This window comes from Ovis canadensis, chromosome 12 (genome assembly GCF_042477335.2).
Source record: "Ovis canadensis isolate MfBH-ARS-UI-01 breed Bighorn chromosome 12, ARS-UI_OviCan_v2, whole genome shotgun sequence".
Lineage (NCBI taxonomy): Eukaryota > Metazoa > Chordata > Mammalia > Artiodactyla > Bovidae > Ovis > Ovis canadensis.
In genome coordinates, this window is record NC_091256.1 from 65,772,968 (window position 1) to 65,784,978 (window position 12,011).

Below are 12,011 nucleotides of genomic sequence, written 5' to 3' on the forward strand. Positions count from 1 at the left end.
TGGTATGAATTAAAATGGACTACATAAGAATGATTTTAGAAAATACACAGATGGGACTTCCCTAGTGATCCAGCAGTTAAAACTCCACCTTACAATGCAGGGGGCATGGGTTCAATTCCCAGTCAGGGAACTGAGGTCCCACACACCATGGAGGGTAGCCAAAAATTAAAAAATAAAAAAAAAGAAAAGAAATAGAGAAAAACAGTACTCTTACCTCTAAAGTTGGACATCTGAAGTATGCCTCTCTGAAAAATTGTAAAAAAAATGGATGTGAAGCCACAGACGACCATTGATTCTCCTCTAATGATATCAGTATACATCTTAGAAATGCCTGGAAATTGAAATATAGAACATAATTTAGTACAGTGCATGAAAATGATGCTCTTTCACAGGAAATACAAAAATAGAAGAGAAGGAATATGCTAGAAAAAAAAAAAGGCAGTCATTACTGTGATGGATCTATAAGATAATCACGATCACCATTTTTTAACTTCTCCACTGTGCCTTCTGTATCTCCAATGGCAAAGGCACGTGGTGATGGCACATCTTGAAATGTCCATTGCCTCAAAGCATGCTAGAACTTCAAAATGAGACAAAGCACTTCTCAGGTCACTACATTTAGCTTGAATAAATATCAATCGTTAGACTCCAAAAGAACCACATTTTAGAAATAAGTATAAAATATGACCTAGCAATTCTGCTCCTAGACATATACCCAAAAAAGCTAAAAATGTACGTCCACACAAAAATTTGTACATGGACAGTCATAGCAGCATTTTCATAACAGGAAAAATTGGGAACAACACAAGGTCAATTAGCTGCTAAACAGATAAATATAGGTGATCTATCCCTATAATGGAACATTACTCAGCCACAAAATGGAAGGGAGTACTGACTGATACATGTTACAACATAGATGAACCTTTAAAAAAATTACAAAGTGAAAGAAGCCAGACACAGAAATCACGTATTGTATGGTTTGATTTATATGAAATGTCCAGAATATGCAGACTCATAGACAGAAAATAGAATACTGGTTGCCAGGAACTTGGGGGATGAGGGAATGAGAATGAATGACTGCTAACAGGCATGAGATTTCTTTTGAGGTTAAAGAAAATGTTCTAAAATTAAGTAATGATGATGCTTGCATAACTGTAAGTCTACTAAAGACCACTGAATTTTATAATTTAAAAGGGTGAATTTTATGATGTGTGGGTTACATATCAATAAGGCTGGTATTTAAAAACTAAATATAAAATTTTATTAACATTTACCAACAGTTTAATAGAAAATATAATCAAATTAACTGCCTACTGTTATACAACTTGTAAGAAGGATGACAGTTATTGGTGCCTGCCTATCTAGTATCTATCCTCTGTTCTTGGTAACAAGTCTGGTTTTACTCAGGGTGGCAATGTGCTCAGCTAAATGACAACTGTTCCCCAACTCCTGGGCTTCTAAGAGTGGCCACTGAGATATAACTGGAAGTCACTGAGTGGACCTTTTGGGAAACTCCTTGGAGGGAGAGGTGACTTGGCTGAAAGGAACATCTTTCCATCCCTTGTTCTTCTGTTTCCTGCCTGAAATATGGAATGATAGCTGGAACTTTAGCAGTCAGCTTGTAATACTGATGATGGATGCCATACACAAAGGGGAGGAGCAGGTAAATAAACCCCACAATAGACAGCAACCATTTTTGCTTTAAATATCATCTTTTAAAAAGAGTAAAAATAAGAAAAAGTCATATTTTCCCATCAGTTTAAAATTATGGTGCTTTCCATTCTTTTTTGCAGATGAAATTTTCCATCTGGTTCCATTTTCTTTCAGCCTAAAGGGCTTCTTTAACATTTTTGTAGTACAGGTCTGTTAGTGATAAATTCTTTCAGCCTTTATATTTAAGTCTTTATTTCTCCTTTACTTTTAAAAGATAATTTCACTGAGGATTTTAAGCTGGTAGTATTTTTCTTTCAGGATTTTAAAAGTGTTACATACCATCTCTTGGCTTGCAATGTTTCTGAAGAGAAGTTGGTTATTATTATTAGTTTTGTGTCTCTGTATATAATGTGTCTTTTTCCCTCTGGTTACCTTTGAAAGCTTCTCTTTACACTGCTGTTTAGGAGTTTGATTTTTATGTATCATGGTATAGTTTTCAATTGTATTTCTTGGGCTTGGAGTTTGCTGAGCTTTTTGAGTCTGTGGCTTTATAGTTCTCATCAAATTCAGAAATTTTTCCTCCATTATTTCTCAAATAGTTTTTGTTGCTTTCTTTTCTCTCCTCTCTTTCAGGAACCTGTGCCTTAATATAGGCATGGAAGTTGCCCCACAGCTCACTAATGTTCTGCTTATTCTTTCAGCCTTCTTCTGTCTCTGCTTCATCTTGTACATGCTAAATCCCCTCAGTCATGTCTGACTCTTTGTGACCCTATGGACTGTAGCCTGCCAGGCTCCTCTGTCCATGGGATTCTCCAGGTAAGAATAGTGGAGTAAGTTGCCATACACTCCTCCAGGAGAATCTTCTTGACCCAAGGATTGAACCTGCATTTCTTCTGTATCCTGCATTGGTAGGGAGGTTCTTTACCACTAGTGCCACCTGCGAAGCCCATCTTGGATAGTTTTTATTACTATTTCTTTAAGTTCACTAAATGGAAACCCACTCCAGTATGGAAAATCCATACTGCCTGGAAAATCACATGGACAGAGGAGCCTGGCAGGCTACAGTCCATGGGGTCATAAAGAGTCGGACATGACTGAGCTTTGAACTTTAAGTTCACTAACTCTTTCTTATGTCTAATCTGATGTTAATTTCATCCAGTGTATTTTTCATCTCAGACATTGTGGGTTTCATCTCTATAAATGTTATTTAGGTCTCTTTTATATCTACCATGTCCAGTGGTGTACTGATAAACCAGCTTTCCAAAATTAAAAAAGGCCCGATTTGTACTGATTTGTAGCATTTGCCAACTTCATATGTAAACACTCCTCTACCTCTATAACTAATTTAAAGCTACAAAAAGTTTAAGACTGGCTTGCAAAATTCCTATTGATTTAAAAATTGGCTCTCTTAAGCTGACAGGAGCAATTCTACCCCATACTCAATCTTTTTCTAACTTTTTAAACCAATGGAATATAGTTACAAGTGTCTTAATATATTTGTCTAATGAGTCTACCATCTGCAGCATTGCTAGGTCTATTTCTATTTGTTTATGTACTCTTTATGGGCCATTTTTTCAGCTTCTTTGCGTGTCTTCCAATTTTTTATTAAGATAACATAACTGTATGTATTACCTAATTAGGTGCTATATGTTTTTGTATTCTTATATTCTTGAGCTTTGCTTTGTAATGCAGTTGTTACTTTGAAACAATTTGATCCTTTTGAGGCTTGTTTTTTAGATTTGTTAGGCAGGGCCAGAGCAGCCGTTCAGTTCAGTTCAGTTCAGTCACTCAGTCGTGTCGGACTCTTTGCGACACCATGAATTGCTAACGTCAGGCCTCCCTGTCCATCACCAACTCCCGGAATTGACTCAAACTCACGTCCATTGAGTCGGTGATGCCATCCAGCCATCTCATCCTCTGTCGTCCCCTTTTCCCCCTGCCTTCAATCCCTCCCAGCATCAGAGTCTTTTCCAATGAGTCAGCTCTTCCCATGAGGTGGCCAAAGTACAGGAGTTTCAGCTTTACCATCATTCCCTGCAAAGAAATCCCAGGGCTGATCTCCTTCAGAATATAGAAGTCAATAAAGCAGTCAGTCAATAAAGCAGAAATAGATGTTTTTCTGGAACTCTCTTGCTTTTTCCATGATCCAGCAGATGTTGGCAATCTGATCTCTGGTTCCTCTGTCTTTTCTAAAACCAGCTTGAACATCTGGAAGTTCACAGTTCACATATTGCTGAAGCCTGGCTTGGAGAATTTTGACCATTATTTTGCTAGTGTGTGAGATGAGTGCAATTGTGCAGTAATTTGAGTATTCTTTGGCATTGCCTTTCTTTGCCATTGGAATGAAAACTGACCTTTTCCAGTCCTGTGGCCACTGCTGAGTTTTCCAAATTTGCTGGCATATTGAGTGTAGCACTTTCACAGCATCATCTTTCAGGATTTGAAATAGCTCAACTGGAATTCCATCACCTCCACTAGCTTTGTTCATAGTGATGCTTTCTAAGGCCCACTTGACTTCATGTTCCAGGATGTCTGGCTCTAGGTGAATGATCACACCATCGTGATTATCTGGGTCATGAAGATCTTTTTTGTACAGTTCTTCTGTGTATACTTGCCACCTCTTCTTAATATCTTCTGCTTCAGTTAGATCCATACCATTTCTGTCCTTTATCGAGCCCATCTTTGCATGAAATGTTCCCTTGGTATCTCTAATTTTCTTGAAGAGATCTCTAGTCTTTCCCATTCTGTTGTTTTCCTCCATTTCTTTGCATTGATCGCTGAAGAAGCCTTTCTTATCTCTTCTTGCTATTCTTTGGAACTCTGAATTCAGATGCTTATATCTTTCCTTTTCTCCTTTGCTTTTCACTTCTCTTCTTTTCATAGCTATTTGTAAGGCCTCCCCAGACAGCCATTTTGCTTTTTTGCATTTCTTTTCCATGGAGATGGTCTTTAGTCAATGGTTAATTTTCCCCGCTACTCAAGCAATAACCTTCTGAGTCCTTGACCTGATGTCCTACAAATTCTGATGTCTTTCCACTTTGGCTGTAGTGAACATGAAAGGGATTCTTCCCTTTCATCCTTTGAGTGTTTTCATTCCCAGCATTGTGCAGTTTCTTCACATGCATGCACTAATGAGCACTCACTTACTCAAAGACTCAAGTGGGTAGCTCTCAATATTCCTTCTTCAGTACAGCTTTAATTCCTGAAGCAATTTGCCCCATGAACTTTAACTGCTTTGGCCTTCCTGGACTCCCAACTCTAGGTCTCCTCAACTCAAAGAAACTACCAAGCTCCACCTAGGTTACCTTTCTCCACACAAAGACCTAGAAACTCTCTCCAGGTAATAAGCTATGGAAAGGGCAATCAAGAACATATTTCTTTTTTCCTTTCTTGAGTATTACTGTCCTGCATGGCCTGATGTCCATTATCTGAGAACTATTTTTCATTTTCATATATTTTGTCTGGCTTTTTAGTTGGCTCAGGCAGAAAGGTAAGTCTAGTTCCTGCTACTCCATATTTTTTAATTTAACAAAGATATTTATTTATATAGCAAATATTAATGAAATCACTCAACATTCAAAAAATGAAGATCATGGCATCCGGTCCCATCACTTCATGGGAAATAGATGGGGAAACAATGGAAACAGTGACAGACTTTATTTTCTTGGGCTCCAAAATCACTGAAGATGGTTTCTGCAGCCATGAAATTAAAAGACCCTTGCTCCTTGGAAGAAAAGCTATGACCAACCTAGACAGCATATTCAAAAGCAGAGACATTACTTTGCCAACAAAGGTCTGTCTAATCAAAGCTATGGTTTTTCTAGTAGTCATGTATGGATGTGAGAGTTGGACCATAAAGAAAGCTGAGTGCCTAAGAATTGATGCTTTTGAACTATGGTGTTGGAGAAGACTCTTGAGAGTCCCTTGGACTGCAAGGAGATCAAACCAGTCAATCCAAAGGAAATAAGTCCTGATTATTCATTGGAAGGACTGATGATGAAGTTGAAACTCCAATACATTGGCTACCTGATGCGAAGCAATGACTCATTGAAAAAGGCCCAGATGCTGGGAAAGATTGAAGGCGGGAAGAGAACAGCAAAAGAGGATGAGATGGTTGGATGGCATCACTGTCTTGATGGACATGAGTTTGAGCAAGCTCCAGGAGTTGGTGATGGACAGAGCATCCTGGTGTGCTGCAGTCCATGGGGTCACAAAGAATCAGACCCAACTGAGCGACTGAACTGAATGAGTAGTAAATTAGCAAATTTACTAATATATCATTTAACTCTAAAACCTTAATAAAGATACAAATTAAATTGAAGTGTTAAAGACACATTTCAAATAATACTAATTAAAAGACATATGATGTTGTTTACATGAAACTAAATCAACAATGATGGCATTAACAGTGGAGATTTTAAATTCAAGTCCAATTCTGAATCTTTGTTAAATTAAGACTGTGGAGAACCTCAGTTAATAGGAATAGCAATTCTTTAAGATTTACATAATCTCATTGATTACTCATTAACAACTTCATGAGGTACAAACTGTTATTACCCTCATTTACTGATGAGAAAACTGAGGTAAATATAGGTTAGGATATTTGCCCAAGATCACAGAGTCGGTAGGGGCTTCCCAGGTGACACCAGTGGTAAAGAACCTTCCTGCCAATGCAGGGGACACAAGAGACTTGGGTTTGATCCCTGGGTAGGGAAGATCCCCTGGAAGAGGGCATAGCAACCCACTCCAGTACTCTTGCCTGGAGAATCCCATGGGCAGAGGAGCCGGGCAGGCTGCAGTCCATAGGATTACACAGAGTCGGACGTGACTGAAGCAATTTAGCACACATGCATGTAGTTGGTAAGGGGTAGAGGTGGGGTTATAACTTCCCCATCTACTAGCCAAAACACTAAGCTATTCTGCCTTCCATAGTACTAACCAAAAAGTGCTATTGTGAGCACAAAAATGAACCAAGTATATAATACTAAGTATGGTGACTGTCACACAGTCAACACTCAGCATATATTAACTAGTATTTTGTCATCATTATCCTCTCATATATCTCAGAGCCTTTTCTGTCCTTAGGAAATATGTTCCCTTTTCATCTTGGTCAACTTACAACATGTCATCAACCAACTCTTCTCCAGCACCCATCCTTCACAGACCTGATCCTGTTACTCCATCTTAACTACAGGAGTTATATAGAGGAATCCAGTGTCCTCAATGATTTCATGGAATTGCAGGCCAGCCCTGGACTTCTTTTACTTAAAAGCATAAACTCAAATTTAAGAACATATGACACACAGTGGTGCATTATGCAGCCTAATATAAATACAAAATGATATAGAAAGAATTTACAACTACATGGTTTTTTAAAAGCAGCTATTTAATACATTTCATTGCACTAAAATCCAAATTGATCACATTAAATGATACTTTTTTAATGCAAGCAGAAATGATCTGATGAAGATTCTATTTTTTCCCCTTTGATATTTTGAAACACAAAATAATTAAAAATATATAGCTGGGGGTTCTCATTATTACTATTTCTAAGATACTATGCATAGTTGAAAAGACAGCAGATCTCTGCTTTCCAGTGTTTGATCTGAGTATATAAAATATCAGATTATAAAGATTCTATCTATCTTTACCAAAACCCTCTGAAAGATAGGATAGATACCAGGATAATACAGAATTTCTGATAACTCAGTGCCTGATTATGGATCAATATTTGGGCTGTTTATTTCTTTTCTTTGTGCCTCATATTGTAGCCAATTTTAATTTTCTTTCTTTCTTTAGAAAGCAAAGAAAATAAAAGGCAAGGTAAAGTATAATTACTACTTGCTATTAATTTTGACTATGACAGAAGACACAAAATACTGGTTAAACAGGTTTGAAGATTATTGGCACATTTGATTTAGCTGGTCAAGAAATCCTTTAATTCTTCCCTCAAATTCAATAAGTCAGCCAGGAGCAAATAAAGCATAAGGTTTATTGTATAAAGTTTTGAATTTGATGTATAGTTATTTTTAATAGTAAAATACCACAAGAATTACTCCCCACATTTTTATTGGCTTAATGTGAACTAACTTATATTCATTAATTCACTGTAAAAATTTTAAAAGGAAATAATAAAACAAAAAATCATCTGTAATTCCATGACCCAGATAAAACCATTTGAATGCTGAAGGCTTTTTCAAAGCATATAATTCCTTTTACTTACATTGAGATCATACTAAAACTTTGTATTTTATCCCTTTACAAGCTCCCAGTTCAGATCCATTTTAAAGTAAAAACTGTTTGAGCCTTTGCGTTCTTTTAAAATAGGTAATAGGTTCCTTTTAACTTGTATGTGAACATCCATTATTTTTTTCAGTGAGTCAGTCCACCTCAGACTCAGACTGTGCAGGTTTTATAGTGCTCCAGAGCACCACATCAAATGAAGAAACAGTCATACTGTAGGAACTGCCATTTTGTATATTATTCTGGTAATTTTAGACACATGGCAAAAAATATATTTTTTTCCTTAAAAAAGATAATGTATTACAACAATTAGATAGAGGATCATTCTTATCTAATTTACACAAAGGTAAAGACATCATTGAATCCAGAACTATGTACCATCTGAGTATAACTGGCATAAAGAAAATATCAACTAAGAGTCAAATATCTATAATAGTTTTCTTGTAAAGAAATAGAAGACTTTCTACTCTCTTTTTGAAAAAATTTTTGAATATAGAAACTGCAATAAATATAGTTTATTACAGCCTCTTTCAGTTAAGAGATTGCAGAAAGGGGAGCAGGAAGATAATGAGGAAAATAAAACAAGTGGCAAATACAAATGGCTTAGAAAGAAAAACAGATGGAGAAAAGACAGAAAAATATTGCACCTACAGGAAAAAAAGAGAGAGAAAAAGAAGATAGGGTCAGATTCTTTGAGAAATATCTGGTGACAATTTATAATATCACCAGCAAAAGTGTCAAAACCTCTATGTTTTCTCAACTGTAAGTATAAATGTGTATAGAGGGGATATCACCTGCCAGAAGGTAGGTGTCCCACCCTAATCATAAGGTGATATATTTCCACTAATACTGAAACCTTAAAATTGGTTAATAAATTTTTCTGAGTCAAAATCAGAAATAACAGCATCTAACCATGTTATGTTTTTTCACTGCTGTATTAATAAAACATGATAACAGATATTTCAGAGTGAAATTATCTTTTACCAAATAATACGAGAAGTAGTTCAGAACCCCTAGCCCTCTTGGGAATAAGCTTTTATTGTATAACATATTTGCCAGAGTATACTTTCACCTCATTTCTTCTAAATAAGCTCCCTCTCCTACCGGCCCAAAGTTAGCTGCTTTAAAATAAAGGCCTTTCTAAAAAGAACCCAGGACTTAGAAAAGTGCTGCAAAGATATAGTGCCAAATCTCTAGCTTGTGGCTTAGAACTCAATGGAATGGAATATAATACCAATTTTAATCGCCTTCTAGAAAGATAACATTTTCTCCTTGAAAAAAATTATTTGAGATTATTTATCCCAGGTCCTGGGTTGCTTTATTGACTTTGCATACTCCATCTCTAAGAAAAACAGCACAGAATGGCTACTCTGCTGGATGCACAATTCACTCAAGAATATTATCAAAAGGAAATTTATCCTCATATCTTCAAAATAAGAGAGAGAAATAAATCCAACATACCAATAGTTTTCAGTGAATTCACAGAATAAATAGGATCTGTAATGCCAAGGGCCATGCTAAAGAGGAGGCAAGACTGCAAATCCCATGAATATTTATTGAATTTCAGAACCACATATCCAATTAAGATGAATGTTGTAGCAAAGCTAATTAATCCAGCTAAGAAGACCTGTGAAACCAATTCACAATACAGTATTAAATTTAACGCCTAAGTATGGCATGATTGCATTTACTCATGTAAGAATCAGATCTTGCTATATATTTTATACAATTACTCAGGAAGATAACTTTAAAAGGTATTCTAGTTTACCTGCCTCAATGAAACCATCCCTTCCAAATGATTCTACTTGACTATAAGAAGACCAATGCACTCATCTTTCTTGTTGCTGTTCAAGATTAATAGTTTTCCACATCAAAATGTTCTAAGATAGAGTGCAAATTTTTCTTGCTTCCATACAAAGCATTTCCTTGTTTCCACAGTGATGATCTACAGGTCTCCAGGCAGGCAACAATGGACAAAAACTACATGCCAGCTGACTTGATCCCCTTATTAAAGGCTTTCTGGAAAAATCCATAGTTAGCAAACTGGTGTATACATTTCGTTGCCCGATAGGTTTCTGACACTACCACACCTGTCAGGGATGCCAGGAAATGTAGCACTATTTTACACTCAGCCCACTACCATACTATGCATACAGTAAGTCACTCCATTATTAGAAAGAAAGGGACAGGCAATCAACAATACCTGCCTTAAAAAGAGCAACAGAATGTAAAACTTTTAAACCAGCAGAAGGAAAAAAAAAAGAATAAAGAAAAAATTTTTTAAAAGAATAAAGAAAATTGAATCAATTGACTGAGAAAGGGAAAAGGAATGTGGAAAAGCAAAGGAAAAGCATTATAAATTAAAAGTAAAAAATCACATGGGACAGATAAACACAAATCTATTTCTTTTGATCTTTAAAAAATTTACCTTTAACTTACATACAGTAAAACTCACTCTCTGACTGTATAGTTAATATGAGTTTGGACAAATGCATGTAGTCAGATAAACATGACCACAATGAAAAAACAAAACAGATCCATCACACTCAAAAATTTTTTCATTCTGCCGTTTTATTTCTTCCCTCATCCTGCTCCCTGGCAACCAATGATCTGTTTTCCAAAGCATTTTTTTTGCCTTTGCTAGAATGAAGGTCTATGTACGGAATTATATTATTCCATAGGTACCCTTCTAGCCTGGTTTCTTTCTCTTATCATGCTGCTGCTGCTAAGTCGCTTCAGTCATGTCTGACTCTGTGTGACCCCATAGTTGGCAGCCCAACAGGCTCCGCCGTCCCTGGGATTCTCCAGGCAAGAACACTGGAGTGGGTTGCCATTTCCTTCTCCAATGCATGAAAGTGAAAAGTGAAAGTGAAGTCGCTCAGTCATCTCCGACTCGTAGCCACCCCATGGACTGCAGCCCACCAGGCTTCTCCAGCCATGGGATTTTCCGGGCAAGAGTACAGGAGTGGGGTGCCATTGCCTTCTCCATCTCTTATCATAATACATCTGAAATTCTTCCATATGCAACTTATCAATATTCTGTTTCTTTTTTATTGCTGAGTGAAAACACTAAAGACTTAAACATGCGGAGTGAAGCTAAAAAGTTATTAGTGGAAAACTTCAAACTTTAAATGCACAAAATAACAACAATAAAAGAAGCTAAAAGTCAATCAACTAATACCTAGCTCAAGATATTAGAAAAAGTACAGAATAAAATCAAAGAAAATAAAACAGTTTGAAAAGAAAAATAATCTGGCAAGCATGATTAACAAAAAAAGAGGAAGGCATAAATAAAACAACCATAGCAGTGAAAATGGACAAATCTACAGACACAGCTGAGAGGCAGTCAGAGGTGGGTTTGGACCCAGGATCTGCCATTGCAGTCTTGTGACCTCTGAACTATAGTCAGCTTATATGTGAAATGGAGATGATATTAACTCAGTGCCTTAGTCACAGTAACTAATCTTAGTTACAGATCAGCAAATATTTATTCCTTCTCCCTCCCCTCAACTCTCTTTAATTAGTGATTCTGCACAGCAAAAAGAGTCAACTAAAAATGTGAGACTGGTGAAATATTAATGTGAGATTGGTGAACTATTAATCTCGCTAGACAGATTCTCTGTCAACATGAATAAGGAATAATGGACCATACTTTGTCTTAAAATGTGTTCTTACCTGCCAAAACATGTTCTTGAGTATATAGAAGTCCACATCCAAAGCAGCCATAAATATAATTAAAGGTGAAAAATAACAATAAAGTGAAAAACTTGGTGTTCTTAGAAGAGGGTAGACGACTTGGTGCATCTAAATAAACAAAGGCAAACAAAAAATTACTTTGTTACCATTTTGAAGTATTAGAAATTAGGTTGATGACCTGCCAATCAATATGAATTTTACAATATTCCAATTTGCAACTAATGAGAGATAATCTACAATGCCAGTCCTAGGAGTCTTGTGGTAGATTTCTTGATCTAACCATCCACATGAGATAAATGCATAGTCCTCTATTCACCAGAAATATGTGCGACTTTAGGCTACATAAACATTGCTTGTGGTAATCAATGAAACACTGAAAAAACTAATCAGTGTTTTCAAAAATGGTACTTCACCACTGG

The 12,011-nt window shown here is 36.4% G+C and overlaps 1 protein-coding gene across 1 annotated transcript in view; it reads right to left on the bottom strand.

Moving 5' to 3' along the window:
* Positions 1-12,011, bottom strand: part of SLC9C2 (solute carrier family 9 member C2 (putative)) — a 97,651-nt gene that overhangs the window by 75,037 nt on the left and 10,603 nt on the right. Inside the window, exons 3-5 of the mRNA XM_069546076.1 lie at positions 11,572-11,700; positions 9,358-9,523; positions 215-331 (exon numbers count right to left, since the gene is read on the bottom strand). Coding sequence (XP_069402177.1) covers positions 215-331; positions 9,358-9,523; positions 11,572-11,700 — 412 coding nt within the window. The remainder of the gene's footprint in view (positions 1-214; positions 332-9,357; positions 9,524-11,571; positions 11,701-12,011) is intronic.